Source organism: Nyctibius grandis, chromosome 3, assembly GCF_013368605.1.
Source record: "Nyctibius grandis isolate bNycGra1 chromosome 3, bNycGra1.pri, whole genome shotgun sequence".
Lineage (NCBI taxonomy): Eukaryota > Metazoa > Chordata > Aves > Nyctibiiformes > Nyctibiidae > Nyctibius > Nyctibius grandis.
Genome location: NC_090660.1, coordinates 22,843,759 through 22,862,381, shown reverse-complemented (window position 1 = coordinate 22,862,381; position 18,623 = coordinate 22,843,759). Strand labels below are relative to the sequence as shown.

Here is an 18,623-nt window from a genome sequence, read left to right as displayed (position 1 = left end):
TGTAGCCGCTGTGGTACAGGCTGCCGAGGTTTCAGTGGGTTTAGTGGCTGTAGCGGCAGTACACACTGTAGGATCTGAGGTGGCTGCATAACACCTACAACTGTCCCTGCACCGATATTTAATCTTATCCCACATCAGAAAGACATTCAGGACAACCAAAAATAAAAACATGCCACCTAGACAGCACCATCCTAATTTCGCAAAATCTAGTGGAATCAGCTTTGCAGAAAAGGAGAAGGTACTATTTCCCAAAGTAAAACTGGAAGTGTAATCATTAACAGAATCTGCTAAAGGACGCCTGGAGCGCGCAGATGAAGTTGCTGCTACTGATTCGCGATTAAAGCTGCCCATCATTGTGTCATAGAGATAAGAGATCGGAATATTAACTGCCCAGTTTATCACAGCATAAATCAGTATCAAACCCCATACCAAAACAATACATTTCGACCAGCGCCCACTGCTAAACTGCATGCAAACATTCATAAGAAGCAAGCAATAACACAGTGACCACGGCAGGTAAGGCATCATTGCAATACTCAATTGTGAAAGAAACTCCATAAAAAGATGAGATAACACAGCATTCAAAAATGACATCACCATCTTCAGTATCTGTTTTAACTTTCCAAACCCTTGTAAATCTCAAAGGAAGAAATCTTATATTCTCTCAGCTGAGCTCTCCGGGTCTCCTCCCACCAGAGCCAGGATTCAACTTATCAGAGCAACCTGTTGGAGCTTCTCTCTCGAGCCCCACGTTGGGCACCAATAAATCTGTCACGGTTTAAAGCTGGGCCAGCTATTAACCAGGTGGCAGATGCTCTCTGTTAACCCTCTTCCCCCCGCTAAGGGAAAGGGAAAAGGGAGAGAGACTTATGGGTTGGAAAGTTAAAACAGTTTTAATAAATTATAATAATGAAAAAGAGTATAATAACAATAATAATAGAAATAATCAAATATATACAAATATATACAAAACCAAGACTGAGAGCTTGGAAATCCTCCTCAGGCAGAGTTGCTCCCCCCAGCACAGGCAGAGGGGAAAATGCAATAGCTCCACCCAGCACGGGCAGAGGGCAAAATGCAATAGCTCTCCCTGCCATCACACCTGCAGGCTTTTAACTGGAAAATTGGCAAAGCTGGTACCAATCAGTGGGAGACAGGAGGGCCCCTCCCTCCTGGGCCCCACCTCCAGGAGGCAGTGGGTTAGTGATAAATAGGAAAGTGAGAATGACATGTATGGGATGGAATATCTCGTTGGTCAATTCTGGGCCACCTGCCCTGTCTGCTCCTCCCTGCAGGTGCGACCCCCTTCGGCTCTTCACTCGTAAGCAGTGAGGAATTTAGCAGTGACCTTGGTTTCTCTAAGACTAATTGGCCTGGTTTGGGCCAAACCAGGACAATCCTAATCCATAAATTCTCCATTGGGTCCTCTTCCATCCCCAAGCAGAGCTCCATGCACTCTAGCTGCTCTCTCACATAAAGGGCAACTCCCACTCCTTGTCATCCATTCCTGTCCTTCCTAAAGAGCTTGTATCCCTCCATTGCAACATTCCAATCATGGGAGCCATCCTACCACATCTCCGTAATCCCAACAAGATCACAGCCCTGCAACTGCATGCAGACCTCTAACTCGTTGTATTTATTCCCCATACCGCATGCGTTAGTATACGGGCACGTAAAAGGGGAATCCCAGCACACTGAGTTCCTGGACAGGGTTTGGTGGATTTGTCCACAATGATGCTTTGTAGACCCCTTGTGGACACCTCAGTTACAAAGGAATTACAATTACTTAGGGAAATTTAACTGAATTTAGTTGTGTTTGTATTAAAACTGGGAAGGTAGCTATAATTAAAATTTAAATTAAAATTTCTCCTACCAAAGAAGCGTATTTTATTCCTCTATCAGACCATAAGATACCAAAATAACCAGATTTGGATATAAATCTTGTCAGAAGTCATATAGAACATTGAACGTTATGTGTGTATACATACAAGACAGCATCATCAGCCCAGTGAACTGTATTCCTCAGCTACTTTTACTGGAGAAAGAAAGTCCATCCTGATCTTCACTGCTACAAATTAAGAACTGTACTCCATAACAATTACTTTCCCTTGCAATGTTAATTGCTGTTTTCAAAAATGTGTTCTGTGTACTACATCACTGATGACAAATTATTTCTAACTTACATGAACTCTGATAATTAGCTGATAGGCCTAGTCAATATTTCTGTAAAGCTTCTATGGCATTTTGCTGGCATTTGTAAGACATCAGAAGCATGCTTTACCTAATCTCCCTTTTCCTAATTTCCAATAAAATATGCTATATTGGTTATGCTGCTGGTGTTTGGATTTTCTTGTGGTTTTTTTTTTTTAAATCTCCTTTGTTTGGCATAAATTATTGCTTTATCATTTGTACCAAACCCCTCTATTCTTTCTGTCTATAGAATCACAGAGCATTTGCATTCTCTTTTTTTTTCTGGAATTAGGCCTAGTTTTATGAAGCTTTAGTTCTTGTCTTGTGCACTGTTAGCTCCTACTTTTTTCTTTTGGCAGTAAAAAAATGCTACACTATTCCTAGGAAACTTCCTAATTCTCTTTTATCATACAGTCTTACATGGCATTTAAAATAGTATTCCTTGCTCCTTCAATGACTTTGTTTTCTATAGCACATCATCAATGCTTCCTAGCAAATACATCAGTATTACTGAAATCTCTACCATTATTCTTAAATGATAAGCCTTGATTAATCCCATGCGGCTCTTTTCAGTGTCGCACCGCTCAGTAGTCCTCTAGCTATTACATTTATTTTGCTTGGCTTTTCCTAGAAAACATGCCACTCCTGACACATAAAGAATGGTCTGTCACATAACCTGACCTAACTAAAGAGATAATTAAGCAATCAGTTTCCTTATTTTCCAGCTGTATTATTTATATAGCAGTCTCATTATCCTTTTTGAATGACCTAAGACATCCTGCTGACTGCTAAAGGTATTTCTAAGTCCTCTGAGGAATCCCCTGTGGAGCTGGCCTCCTCAGTAGCATCACTGCTTAAAAATGTGGCCATATTCCTGCACAGTAGCTCTTATAATTGACAGATATTTTTAAAGAACAAAAAAAGTGGAGAGTTCTGTGAAATTTTGCAAATAAAAAAATGAATATCTATTTACAGAAGTCCTGTATCTTTCCTCTGTCCCCTCATAGATGTATTTATCTGCTGTTTGGCTATGCCCATTTAGCCTCTCCTGAAGCTCATGCGTTCTATTTGTCACATTAATTTAGCATTTCACAAGTACCTCCACTTGATTAGAAGTTTTCCTAAATTTTAGCATCATGGCCTGGAACATTGCATTACCCTGTCTTTTCTGTTTCCTTCCTCAAAATGCATTGTTTCATGACATTTCTTTAAATTCCTACTCTTTAAAACATAAAGTTTGTATAGAACTCTCATTTTTTCTCCCTGTTTACTTCACCTCTTACACAATTACATTAGTAATTTTTCTCACTGTCAAAATTTATAATATCAATATCGTTTTTATCATTTAGTACTAATCTAGATAATTTATAACCATGATTGCCTAGGTAGTAATAGTTGTTAATTATTATATTCACTCCAAAATAATATTTCTTAACTATTTCTACTTCCTAAAGATCACGTTTGTAGTGGAATTAGCAATCATAAACATGGAGACTCAGAGATTTTAATTTATGCATATTTTACATCAAATGCCATACCTCAAAAAAAGATATGCAAAAGCTCTTGTTGGAAGATAGGATTCTTAATATAGAAGGAAGAAATCTTTATTACTTTGTGTCTCTGCATATCAAGTGTAATTTATTCTACTAGTCACTATATTGTAGCATATATACTTCTAAATTATATATAATTACAAAAAAACTAATAAATCTTTTTAGGAAGAAAACCCAGAAAAGCATTTTCATAACATAAAACAGTTTATAAACTAAATGGCAGGAAAGAGAAGTTGCTTCTTTACTCAGCTGTTTTTGGATGAGGAAGACAGAAAGTATTCTGCATGATCATCTCTACTGTATCATGCAGCCACTTTACAAAATACTCAGAATGGCAATCTTCCAAGTTCTACAAAGTAGGGGTTTTTTTTTTGTGTGTGTGTTTGTGTTTTTTTTGCTGCCACCACCATTTCACCCTAAAATATTTCAAATCATCAAGTCCAACCCCTATTTCCAACTTTGTTGTCTTAATAAATGTCATTTGCTTAGGAATTATTAAGAAAAGACAACCATTCTTTGAGCAATAAAAATAAATCAGAAGTCACCAAAATATTGTCAGTGAAGGACAGTATGATTACACAGAACTTTACATCAAGAGGAAACTTAATATGTTCATGTCTTCCCACCATGCTTTGAGAGAGATATATAGGCAAGTTTAAAGGAAAGGCAAGCTCCAAGGAATAATTTAAAAGTTCAGAAGCAGAGAGAGAACCTACACTTTTGAGTAAATAAAAACAATCCAAAAAAAGTTAATTCAGTGGGGGTCTGCGTTGCATGTAAAACAATAATGCTAAATACAGGTAGCATAATTGCACTGAAGACCATAGATGTGGGAAACGAAAGGAACAGAATATCAGTGTAAGCCAATATGAAGGAGGAAGGCTTTTCTACAACTAGCAAAAGGGAAAAAGAAGAGATGAACAGAATTGCAATTGAGCTCTGAGGCTTTCTTCAATTTTTACAGATTCTTGGAAGTATCTAGAATTTTTTCCCACAGAAATTTTCTGTGCCCAACCATCTCTGTCTTACAGTGCAGGCAGTAATCTTTGGAACTACATAGTTTTCAAAAGTACAATATCATTAATATCCCAGGAACATAACGTTCCTACTTTCAGCTCTTATTTTCCACCTAGATGCTTACATACACTCTGTTTGGACATGCCATTTAGCATGCCAAGCCACTTAATTTTTCATTAATCATAGAATCATTTTGGTTGGAAAGGACCTTTAAGTTCATCAAGACCAACCATTAACCTAGCACTACCAAGTTGGCCACTAAACCATGTCCCTAAGCACCACATCTACTCGTCTTTTAAATACCTCCAAGGATGGTGACTCCACCACTTCCCTGGACAGCCCGTTCCAATGTTTGACAACCCTTTCAGTGAAGAAATTTTTCCTGATATCCAATCTAAACCTCCCCTGGCACAACTTGAGGCTGTGTCCTCTTGTCTTATCATTTGTTACTTGGGAAAAGAGACTGACACCTACCTCGCTACAACCTCCTTTCAGGTAATTGTAGAGAACAATAAGGTCTCCCATCAGCCTCCTTTTCTGCAGGCTAAACAACCCCAGTTTCCTCCACTGCTCCTCATAACACTTATGCTCTAGACCCTTCAGCAGCTTTGTTGCCCTTCTTTGGACACAATCTAGCACCTCATTGTCTTTCTTGTATTGAGGGGCCCAAAACTGAACACAGTATTTGAGATTTGGCCTCACCTGTGCTGAGTACAGGGGGATGATCACTTCCCTAGTCCTGCTGGCCACACTATTTCTGATACAAGCCAGGGTACTGTTGACCACCTTGGCTGCCTGGGCACACTGCTGGCTAACATTCAGCTGGCTATCAACTGACACCCCCAGGTCCTTTTCTGCCAGGCAGCTTTCCAGCCACTCTTCCCCAAGCCTGTATCATCACATGGGGTTGTTGTGACCCGGGTGCAGGACCCAACACTTAACCTTGTTGAACCTCATACAGCTGGCCTCAGCCCATTGATCCAGTCTGTCCAGATTCCTCTGCAGAGTCATCCTACCCTCAAGCTGATCAGCACTCCTGCCCAACTTGGTGTCCTCTGCAAACTTATTGAGGGTGCACTCAATCCCCTCTTCCAGATCACTGATAATGATACTAAAGAGAGCTGGCCTCAATACTGAGCCCTGGGGAACACCACTTGTAACCAGCCACTGACTGGATTTATCTCAATTCACTACAGCTCTTTGGGCCCAGCCATCCAGATGTTTTTTTTACCCAGCGAAGCATATGCCTGTTCAAGCCATGAGCAGTCAGTTTCTCCAGGAGAATGGTGTGGGAAAACAGTGTCAAAGGCTTTACTAAAGCCTAGGTAGATGACATCCACAGCCTTTTTCTCATCCACTAAGCAGGTCACATTGTCATAGAAGGACATCAGGTTAGTCGAGCAAAGACCTGCCTTTCATAAACCCATGCTGACTGGACCTGATCGCCTGGTTGTCCTGTACGTGCCACATGATGGCACTCAAGATGATCTGCTCCATAACCTTCCCCAGCACTGAGGTCAGACTCACAGGCTTGCAGTTCCCCAGATCCTCCTTCCGGCCTTTCTTGTAGATGGGCATCCCATTTGCTAATTTCTGGTCAACTAGGACCTCTCCGGTTAGCCAGGACTGCTGATAAATGATGGAAAGTGGCTTGGTGAACACTTCTGCCAGCTCAGTACCCTTGGTTGGGTCCCATCCAGCCCCATAGACTTGTGTGTGTCTAAGTGGTGTAGGAGATCTTTAACCATTTCCCCTTGGATTATGGGGGCTTCATTCTGCTCCCCAGCCCTGTCTTTCAGCGCAGGGGGCTGGGTACCCCCAGAACAACTGGTCTTACTACTAAAGACTGAGGCAAAGAAGCCATTAAGTACCTCAACCTTTTCCTCAGCCTTTGCCACTATGTTTCCCCCTGCATCCAATAAAGGGTGGAGATTCTCCTCGGCCCTCCTTTTGTTGCTAATGACGAAGTTGTTTGTTAGTTGTGTTCAGGCATGTAAGGTACCTTGCATCTGTGTTTCAGGCAACTGGATGGTCTGTGAATTGGATCTTTGAAATGAAAACAAGACTTCTTTGATCCTCAGACTTGAAGAGCATATGAACTCATCTATGATTGCACATTTAAAATTGCTATAGACCAAAATATTGTCAAATTAGAGAGCAATTTATTCCCTCAGTCATCCAGTTGTCCTTTAACACTCTTAAGTAAATAGCTGCTAAAAGACTCAGGAAATAGTCAGGAAGTAACACTCATGAGTTGGACAATGATGTTTGTTTACTCCTGCAAACAAATCTTACTCTGTCTGCCCAGGACTTCAGATACATTGACTGTATAGCTACTTACTGCTTCAAAACAGAAGGTATTGGAGGGTTTGAAAGAACTTGCCATTACAGCTTTTTTTTTGGCTTCAGCTTATTTTCAATTATCTTCAAAGACAAAAACACTCATATAAGGAAAAGCTTCCAGCAGGAAGGCATTTTAAAAGGGTAAACATCAACTTTTAACTTCTTAGAACTCTCTCCCTCATGGGTATTTTGTTGCAAGCTACCCATTTTCCCTCAGTATTATTCCTGGCTCTTCCTTGTTCTCTGTGTATATAGGATATTTAAAAGGTCATCTGCATCTGATTTAAAAAAAAAAAAAAAATCAAGACAGGGAAAAAAAAGCTCCTAAAGCATCAGCGTTTGAATTATGGTTGAAACTATTGGCTATTTATACATTTATCATTTCAAACAAAGCGTAGGTCAAACATTTCTAAAGCTCCCTTTTCTATTATGTTTTTTAATTCCTTGAGTGAACAAACATACTGTGATGAAGTGGACTCTACTTTTCCTGAGCTATGGCTTTGAATAGAAATCATTTCAGTTTTATCAGTTCTTTCCTTTTTTGGAGTATCTTTTTTGTGACAAGCAGATAACAATTTTAAAATTGAAAGATAAATTGAACTGAAAGGAACTGGAGAGTTCAGACTCAACTACTTCCCTGTTTCTCATACTATTTTGAAGCATGATGCAATTTTAAGTGCAATGCATAATCACGTACAAACTCGGAGTTTGGAAACCACCCAAGAGAGCTATAACTGTTCCCTGTGAAGGCAACAAAATGCATCTTACTGGTGATTTTACACCTGCTGTAGACTGTCTTCCCTCTAAATCTTCCCGACAACTCATCAGCACTATTGCACTTCATGCTTGCACAGAGTGGAATTGTCTCTTTTAGAAATTAGTTTCAAAATGGCAGATCACTGCTACTGGGATTATTAAGAAAAAAAAAAAAAAAAGTCAAACATTTTAAAATATTTTTCTCAGAGACTGAGAAAGCCAGTAGCAGAAACCTATCCCAGTGACTAGTAGGATCATACTGACCAGTATCATTATCACTTAACTTCTCATCAAATTCACACCAGAACCAAGCCTTTATTCCGTGAATTATTTATATTGTAACTACCACCACTTTTGTTGTAGACATCTCCTGCACTCAGAAAAAAGTCTGCCTTAGCTGCAACTTAAAGGGTGCTCATCAAAAAAATACACAAACACACAGAAAATTTCTCTGACATATTATGTCACAGTTTGAGTTCCCAGGTTCTGATTCTAAATTGTGGTCGCAATGCATCAGCTTTTATTCTTCTTTGAAAACAAAAATGGTGTATATTGATAAATGGCTTGCATTCAAGTGTCAATGTATAAAAAAAGTAAAATGGAGAAGTTGAATAATCTTCTTCACTCTTATATCAAAACTAGCAAGTTTTCATTAAACCATTCATACATTCCCAGTGGCTTTCATTTACCATACTACCTAGTAGCACCGAACACCATTAGATGTAGCTTCCAGTTAGCTGACAGAAAAAGAGGAAACACTATTCAGCTAGTAGTCGCTACTCATATTTGCATTAGCTTGACTAGACTTGAAAAGTATTTGCATAAGGGGTAAGCACATAAAAGCAATTAGAGGGATGCAGAAAATTATAAAGTGAAACCCCCGCACTGTTTTGAAAGTGTTATTTGTGAAGCACTCACAGCAGATTAAAATTAAATATGAGCATAGTGTATGATTTTACAATACTGAGATCTATTGACACATGGAAAAGGAAATAGCAAAAAAATGTTTTAATATACATGAGCTAAGTATGTTATTATATAGAGTGCAGGTGCCCAGGTGTTGGCAGGGGGGTTGCTGGGGCAGCCCCTGTGAGGAGCGGCCGGGGCTGCCCTGCGCCGGCGCCTCGGAGAAAGCCTGTGTCGGAAAGGGCAAAACGCTGCCTGTGACATATGATATATATAGGACATGCTACCTTTCATTCCTGTCAAACCAGTTCTTCTCTGCTAAGCTAGAGTTTGAATGGCACCACTGTTAGATAACCTACTTTTTAATTTTATTTTTTTTTTGTTTCATTTTGCTATCCTTGCCTATTTCCATCCTTTTTTCCTTCCTTCCTTCCTTTCCCACCAATATGTGCTGTATCTCCTCTAATACCTCACTTGACAGTTTGAGCTACCATCATCTAATGAGGCCCCACTGGTTTTATGACACAGGTCTCTTGCAGTGCTAGGTGATTCTGGTTGGATGAACAGTCCTATTAACTTTACCATTTTAGAGAAAAAGCACAATCCCAAAACAGTTTGCCTGTTCAGTCTTTAAGACAGGTTTTAAGCAGAGAAACATTCAACATATCCAGCATTTCTCCTTAGCAGAATAAATACTGACACTGAACTTCCTGAGAAGGACAAAACAGCCTTGGAACATCTACCCTTAGCATTGTTGGATGCCGTCTGCATCCCTAAAAAAAAGCCTAAAAGGACAGTAATCCATTCCAGTACTATTTCACTGTGAAGCAGTGGAGTTTCACCGTAGGCCTCTGTTCTTCCTCATCCTTTCCAAGATTTGCCAGTCTAAAGAGGCAATCAGAAATGCTCACTTAGGTCTTTCATTTACAGTGCCTGGCACATCTGACCAAAATTACGATCAGATAATTTTGACATCAGGGATCATCTCCTTAAGCAGTTGGATTGAGTAAGCTTTCAGTATGCCCTACCCAAATGACCCAATCCCTCTTCCCTTGTTACCAGACAACACTGTTAAGAAACTCATATGCACAGACATCTGTCCAGGGCTGGGAATCCACAGCCTTTGAACAAATATATCTATCTGGCTTTGAATTCAGGCACATGACAACTGTGGCTTCTTCAGTCTTCACTAAAAGACTGGTGGATATTACAAAGCCTTTGTATTCCTTAACAACTGCCTGTTAATTCTGTCCTGTCTCATCCAGTAAAACCCTGTATCTTGTAGGGATACATCCAGTACAGTAGCTAGTAAATAATTCATTCTTTATGGGAATAAAAACTTGCTTTTCAGCCAGGTCGGCTCTTTGCCACCAGTACCTTCTGCTGCTGTTTAATGAAGCAAGAAGTCAGAGACTCCCAACATACGCTGAGGTTTCCAAAGGAATAGTCCTTTTGCAAAATAAACCCTCTGCATACTTCAATTTAGAGTAAATGTTGAATCTAACAATTTAGAGTCATAAACTCCCTACTAAGCTCGATCCCTACAGAGTTTGAGAAAGAATTTAAATCTCAGCACTCACTGAGAATCAATCAGCCTCCAGTACAATCTTACAGGAAGCTTTGGATGCCTCTGATGTTATGGAAAAACAGTGGTTGTACCATGTGTTTTGAGAAGCCATCATAGCTCCTATGTTCTGGACTACAAAAAGAGGTAGAAAAGGACCAGTTCTTCTAAAAGAAAAGAAATTGAAATGTATTTCACTCTGACATTCTTGACCTGTATATCTAGGTCAAGAAATATCTAGGAGCCCACACATGTGCACCCACAAAAGCAAGCTTTCATATCCTTGCCATAAATTGGTGTCTTAAATAACCCTCTTCACAGCCTATGTGTTAAGTCTTGCTGAGATAGAAATAATTTTCTAAATGTTGTTGTCCCTCAAGTGTTGATCTCACCACACTGCAGTATCTTCAATGAGGTAAGATTTTTGAAGATATACAGCTGTGAACATCTTGCTTTTTGTAGTTACACCAAAAAAATCCCAAGTGGAAACTGTTAAAGGACAAGTTGTCCTTTTTCATCTTGGCAGCTAAGTGCTAGACACAGCAGATCACAATTAATTTATTCAGTTTGCATAATATCTTTCTCCCTTTCCATTCTTCTTTATTTAACCCTGTCACAAGAATCTGCTTTAGGTAAAAATTCAGCCTCTACAGAACTTCGGTGCCACAGAGCTGATTTCTTTCACCTGAAAGGGAAGACATTTTACGCTCAATCAGAACTTCACACCAAATATTAAGATGGCATATAAATGATTTCAATTCAAATCCTGCTCTTTAGTGTCTCATGGCACCAAAGGTCTGTAAAAAAGAAAGAGCTATGGTAGAAACACTCTTCAGGAATCAAAATACAGAAGTTTAAAAGAGTTTGGTAAGTCTTCATCTTACCACTACAACAGCAGCCCTTCATTGAGATCTTCTTTTTTTGTGCCCTACTTGGCAGTGAACCCTTTGAAATCAAGGCAACATACTCTTTTGTATTACCCTCTCCAAAACCAGTATTTCTTGTAGCTGCTGCATCAGAAAGAAAAGTCCATTCAAATTCCTGCCCAGGATGGTTTGTCTTTCATCTCTCTCAGTAAATTATTTTGTTTAATCTTTCCTTAAAACTAGCAGTTTCTTCAACAGTGACAATGCTATGCACGTCTGATCTTAGGTAATCTTGATCCTTTCATGTTAACAGAACATGGACTTTCAGGAAAATGCATCTATCTACCTCTGATGTTGCAAAATTCTATGTAAAATATTTCTCATTGGATTATGGTCTACATGACGCAATACTAAGCAATACTAACAATACTAATCAATATGAATGAATACTACCAATACTAACTTAAAACAGTATATTTAATTCCAATAGACATACATTTAACTAGAGTACAAGCAACATCTGAGGCTTCCCTACTTCACATCTCTATGACTGGGTGGTAAGCTGTCCTGGGCTCCATTCACACTTTTATTACACTACTCTTTTGCTGAGGTGTCTAAAAGCAATGCCACTTTTGGGACAGCTGTCTTTCAGGATTTATCAAGTTAAGAATGTGGGCCCTTCCTTCAGGTACCAATTCTGTGATATATCATCCACAGAGTCAATAGGCACAGATAGTTACTAAAAGGAAAAGACAGGCTACAAACCAGTAACTCTTCTTGAAACTGTGTCATGTACGCATACATTGCTAATACTTCAAGTCCTTTCCTCAGAATCCTGTCTGTGTTGGGGTTCTTGAACTGAGAGGAACTAAGCGAGGTTGACATGGTCTACACTTTACACCATCAAAGATAATGGGTGCACTTAGAAGCATGTAATTATGAACTGCATGGGTAATCCTTTTGGTAACAGTTCTAATATGGCACATGCAAAATTATATATAATTTTGCATCATATATTCGCACATAAATTTATCTTTGAGATACTAAAAACCACTGCAATGTAATTAAGAACTTCAGTGTTTCAAAGTACTGAAAAATTCATGTTGGTTGATCCTTTATACAATAAAACTGCTGTGATGAAAATTGCTGGAAAAAGTAATTATCTATCTCAGAAAGCAAAGTGGGAAGAATATCTGCAAGAGTGAAACAAATGGCAAGATTTGGTAAAATAATAAAGAAGGAAAATAAACTTTAATGTGGATGAAGAATGTACTTGTAAATTTATTTTTGAATGACTATGGAGTAAGATACTGTTGGTACACAGTACTGCTTCCTTTAGGTGACAACTATTAGAGTATAATTTTTAGATTTAAAAGAAAAATGTTTTTTCTTGATATACTCAAAATAAATTGAAGTTTTTCAGAACAAGTTTGAAAATGCATAATACTTTCTAATTGCACCACTTTATAAGAATAATAAATGGGCCTTGAAACAATATACTAACAAAAAGAAACAAAAATTATGAAACAGCTTTCAGTATGTTAAGAAAGAATAACAGAGCATACACAGACTTTCTGCACAGAAAAAGACATAAAGGAACTATTAACCATAACTCTAACCCCAGATATTTATAAAATGGCTTTTTTGATATGAGATTTAAGCTTCTTTTTGAACATCCTTGCATTGTTTCTCCGAAGTTGGGAAAAGTACCTTTTCTCAGAATTACTGTCTTCTAGTACATTTTTGCAAACGTAGCTCAAAGATAAATTGTGTCATACATACATAGGTCTGGTTTCCCACATTGCTCTTTTTTATGGCTTCAACCTTTACTAGAAACCACCATTGTAATTATTATTTAGGGTTCTGCATATACAAAATTCACTTATATTGTTTTGATTTCTACCCTCAGGATGCTGTGTATTACATGAAGGAAAGGATGACCACCTTCCTTTCTTATAATAATAATATTGACCTGAAGCAACCACTGAATGTCCATAATCACTCAATATGTACTTTGCCACCATTTCACAACCGTGGTTGACTAAACCAAGGAACTCTTCAGCTGTTACTGGATTATGTTCCCATTCGTTCATTGAACCTCATTTCCATCATATTATTCTAGTAGAACATTCTCAAGCCAACTTAAAAAAAACAGCAAATAAATGAATACATAAATTGCATGGTGAATTGTAGACACTGATTTCAAGAGTAGTGCGATATTCAGTAGTTTTCAAGCTCCCTTGACAGATATATAGATGCAGGATAAGAAACAAGACAAAATAGAACAATTATGAGCTCAGAAAGCAAACAGATGTATATCACAAATCCATATGAATCTGGTAGCCTCAGTGCTGGAATTTCTGCTGATCCTTTCACTGGCCTGTTTGTGATCTAACTATTATCATCAATTTTAAAAATCACACTTAGTGCATATTTTAGACTGGAACCTCTCCATGACAAATATCCTCTCCTAGTTATTGACCATGAATCATCAAGTTCTAACTTGTGCTGTTACTCTCTCATATAATTTCCAAACACCATCTCCAAATATGTTGCAGGGTAATTAACAGGAAGATGTCATTTTATATCGCCCACCTATCCAAATCATTTTGGCTTTGGATAAAATCAGATAAAAGGAAACATCCAGAAATATTTTGACTATGCAACCCAGATGGCCTTTGGAAAGGTGAGCACAACACTAGGGAAAAGAGATAGCTACTATAAAGTCTATGTACTACAATGTTAATATTAATTATTTTTCTCTAATAATTTGAGAATTTGGACTATCAGACTGCTAAAACATTAATTAGTGTAACAATCAATTTTTAGCCCCACATATAATCTCTGCTTCCTTTTCCTTCTTTATGCAAAACTCTCCCCATGCAAATACAATGCTGTAGTACTCTTCATTTCACATGTTTTTTCTGCACTTTTCCCAAACTTGTCAGAAAATTACTGTAGGGCAACTTTATATACTCAGGTTGATTTTAAATTTACTTGCTCAAATTAGCAACTTTTTTTCTCTAACCAGAGCAAAAAAGGTGAAAGTGCAGTCTTAATTGCTTCTCAAGTTTCTTCTCAGTTCTGTACTCTTTGCTGTTTTACTTATCTTTACTTATGACTTCCCATTTGCAAACACTTATTTTCTCTCAGCCCAAGTAATTATGTTTACCAACATCTCTTTTCCTAATGCAGATGAGTTAGCCTATAAAATGTTAACCTTTTTCCCTCTAAAGAATCCTCCTTCACTCATCCCATGCCTTACAACCTCAGCTATTCTGTGATTCTGTGATTTTCAGCAAGTCAGTATTTCCCTGCAGTATTTTACCAGTTCAAAACCATGTAAAAAATGAAAATCTGTATTACAGAAAATGAAATTTACTATAATTGAAAGAGGGATCCAAGAAAGATGGATAGTATTCAAGGACCACCTCCTTCAGGCTCAGGAGCAATGCATCCCAACCAAGAAGAAGTCAGGCAAAAACAACAGGAGGCCTGCATGCATGAACAAGAAGTTCCTGGACAAACTCAGACACAAAAAGGAAGCCTACAGAGTGTGGAAGCAAGGGCAGGTCACCTGGGAGGAACACAGGGAAATTGTCCGAGCAGTCAGGGAGCATGTTTGGAAAACAAAAGCCCTGATTGATAGAATTAAATCTGACCAGGGACGTCAAGGGCAACAAGAAGTGCTTCTATAGGTCAGTCAGTGATAAAAGGAAGACTAGGGGAAATATGAGCCTCCTCCTGAAGGAAACGAGAGACCTGTTTATCTGGGGTATGGAGAAGGCAGAAGTACTCAATGACTTCTTTGCCTCAGTCTTCATGGGCAAGTGCTCTAGCCACCACACCCAAGTCACAGAAGGCAGAAGCAGGGACTGGAAGGATGAAGAACCACCCACAGTAGGAGAAGATCAGGTTCGAGACCATCTAAAGAACCTGAAGGTGCACAAGTCCATGGGACCTCATGAGGTGCATCCATTGGTCCTGAGGGAACTGGCAGAAGAAGTTGCTCAACCACTCTCCATAATTTTTGAGAAGTCATGGCAGTCTGGTGAAGTTCCCACTGACTGAAAAAGGGGAAACATAACCCCCATTTTCAAGGGAAAAAAGGAAGACCCAGGGAACTACAGGCCAGTCAGTCTCACCTCTGTGCCTGGCAAGATCATGAAGCAGATCCTCCTGGAAAGTATACTGAGGCATATGGAAATCAAGGAGGTGGTTTGTGACAGCCAATATGGCTTCACTAAGGGCAAATCATGCTTGACAAATTTGATGGTGTCCTACGATAGGGTTACAGTGTTGGATAAAGGAAGATTGACTGATATCATCTACCTGGACTTGTGTAAAACATTTGACACTGTCCTACATGATATCCTTGTCTCTAAATTGGAGAGACATGGACTTGATGAATGGACCACTCGGTGGATAAGGAATTGGCTGGATGGTCGCTCTCAAATAGTTGTGGTCAATGGCTCAATGTCCAAGTGGAGACCAGTGATGAGTGGCGTTCCTCAGGGTTCGGTATTGGGACAAGTCCTGTTTGACATCTATGTCAGCAACATGGACAGTGGGATTGAGTGTGTCCTCAGCAAGTTCGCCAACAACACCAAGCTGTGTGGTGCAGTTGACATGCTAGAGGGAAGGGATGCCGTCCAGAGGGACCTTGACAGGCTTGAGAGCTGGGCCTGTGCAAACCGCATGAAGTTCAACAAGGCCAAGTTCAAGGTCCTGCACCTGGGTCAGGGCAAGCCCTGGTGTCAATACCAGCTATGGGATGAAGGGATTGGAGCAGCCCTGAGGAGAAGGACTTGGGGGTAATTGTTGATGAGAAGCTCAACATGAGCTAGCAATGTGCACTTGCAGCCCAGAAAGCCTACCTTACCCTGGGCTGCAGCAAAAGCAACATGGCCAGCAGGTCGAGGGAGGTGATTCTGCCCCTTTACTCCACTCTCGTGAGACCCCACCTAGAGTACTGCATCCAGCTCTGGGGTCCCCAACATGGACATGGAGATGTTGGAGCAAGTCCAGAGGAGGGCCATGAAGATGATCAGAGGGCTGGAGCACCTCTCCTATGAAGAGAGTCTGAGAGTTGGGCCTCTTCAGCCTGGAGAAGAGAAGGCTCCAGGGAGAAGTTATAGCAGCCTTCCAGTACCAGAAGGGGGCCTACAGGAAAACCAGAGAGGGACTTTTTACAAGCGCATGTAGTGATAGGATGAGGGGTAATGGTTTTAAACTGAAAGAGGGTAGATTTAGATTAGATATTAGGAAGAAATTCTTGACTGTGAGGGTGGTGAGACACTGGAACAGGTTGCCCAGAGAAGTTGTGGATGCCCCCTCCCTGGCAGTTGAGCAACCTGGTCCTGTGGAAAGGTGTCCCTGCTCGTGGCAAGGGGGTTGGAAGTAGATGATCTCTTAGGTCCCTTCCAACTGTAACCATTCTATAATTCTGTGAAATTTGTGTGTTTATCACCAACCATTGGTGCTAGCTGGTACCAACTACTGCTGACACTAACTTCCACTTTCAAGCAAATTACCATTTTGAGTTAATTCCTTGTACCTGTTTGAACTTCATTGTCGCATTATATGTTACATATTTTTCAATAAATCACATGGCAAAACATAAGTGTCAATTGAAAATAATTTAAAGGACACTTCCAGTGTCTATGTATGCATCTAGTATGCTACGCAGTCGTATGTGAAGTTCTGCTGACTTCTATCGTAGTTCACTTCCTAACCACCTAATTTCTATCACATGGTTGTTAATGAATTTTACTCACTGCAGTTTACTGAAATGCAAGGAGAGTTAACGAGGAAGAATTTTTTTTCTTCTAAATAGGTTGCATTCTTCAAGCATAAGCACAGAAAAAGAATGCATTATGTTGTATGAAACACGAAATATTCAAAGAGAAAGAGCTGAAAAAGAGTTTTATAATGAATTATAAAATATTATGTTTTGATACAAAAGAAATACTGAGTGGGCTGCTGGTAGGAGCAATGTGCTAAAGTAAACAAATTTGTCAACATGTCTTCATTTGTTTCATTCAAATATTTCTGAATAGCAATATTAGTTTAGTGATTCTAGCAGGACAAACTATATCTATTGCCTGAAAATCTGCTTCTTATGCATTAGAATAAAACATAGAAATTAGGGCTCTGTAGAAAGATAAGTAAACTTGACAATTACACAGAAATCTTAATGAGAAACTTACCTTGCCTACGTACTGATAATCAGATCCTGTGTATTCCTCCAAAAGAAAAAACTGGTTCCACATCCAGCCTCGCTTCTGGCGATGAATTGCTTTTCCATCGTTTCCTGATGCACGTCCCCCAAAGCTTTTGGGTCTGAGATCAGGAGTCCTTCTGAACAGCATTTCTGTATTGCAGGGATGCGGTAGCCACATCCAGAGCAACAGAAGCAATAGGACTTGCTGTATTGTCATAGTCCTCCACTGCTGAATCTTTTTAAGCTGGTCAGCGATGGAGTCTACAATTTTGTTTTTCTTGACTTGCTTTTTATGTCTCTAGTTGCTGATGCAGCCAAGCAGTTTCCAGCAACTCATCTCTGAACTGTGCATAGTAACCAAATCCTGAAAATAAACAGGGAATAGACAACGTAAGTTGAAATGCTTTCACTCCCTAGTGTCCAACATCCTTGCTGCTGTATGCTGTAGATACAAAACATTATGACATAAAAAGCAACCTGGTTAGCAATATAAAGGTTATCCAGAGAGGAAGAACATTGTTAATATGTTAGGTAGCTGCTGTCAAAGCACTTCCTAAGAAAGAGTAAAAGCTCCCTGAGATGATCAACTATTTCCCCTTTAAAACCTTTCAATTTAGAAGCTTCTTGATATAGAAAGTGGGATAAATGTTGCTGAAACTTACACATTAAATACTGCTGCCTTTGCTTTAAATGTTTCCACCTGATTTCATTTACAAGAATCCCAGTGTTTCATTAATCTTACTATCAAGAGAACTGGAAAGCCAACACAAAGTAGTTTTAGAAATGAGGAAATGGTAAAACACCAGTTCTCCAGGGTGTTTTAAATGGCAAAAGATAATATCATATGCATCAGAAGAAATACAACATGACAAGAAGCAAACTTTTAGACAGAAAAAGTTCTTGAGATGATCTTGCAATATGGAGTGATGCAAGCTTAGCCTTAAAATGTAGGAAGTATTTAAAAAATGACAGCCTGTTTTGCAAGTATCCTGAATAACTAATTTTGGAAAGTAATAAAATTAATCACATTGTGGGAAGTGATTTTACAGAGAGAAGGCAAGCCTCTCCTAACTCATCTTTGTTTTGTCTCCACTTTTTTTTTGTTTTGCTTTGTTTTCTTCTAGTTTTTCCTTCTGACAGAACCATGAGATGTTATTTCAGCAAGACAAATTTAACCAGGTTCTCTTCACTTCACTTCTGTCTCA

General features: G+C 39.2%; 1 protein-coding gene across 1 annotated transcript in view; it reads right to left on the bottom strand.

Moving 5' to 3' along the window:
- Positions 1-17,635, bottom strand: part of LOC137661529 (cadherin-10) — a 77,906-nt gene extending 60,271 nt beyond the window's left edge. The window contains exon 1 of the mRNA XM_068397105.1: positions 17,405-17,635. Within this exon, the coding sequence (XP_068253206.1) occupies positions 17,405-17,635 (231 nt within the window). The remainder of the gene's footprint in view (positions 1-17,404) is intronic.
- Positions 17,636-18,623: the final 988 nt, after the last annotated feature.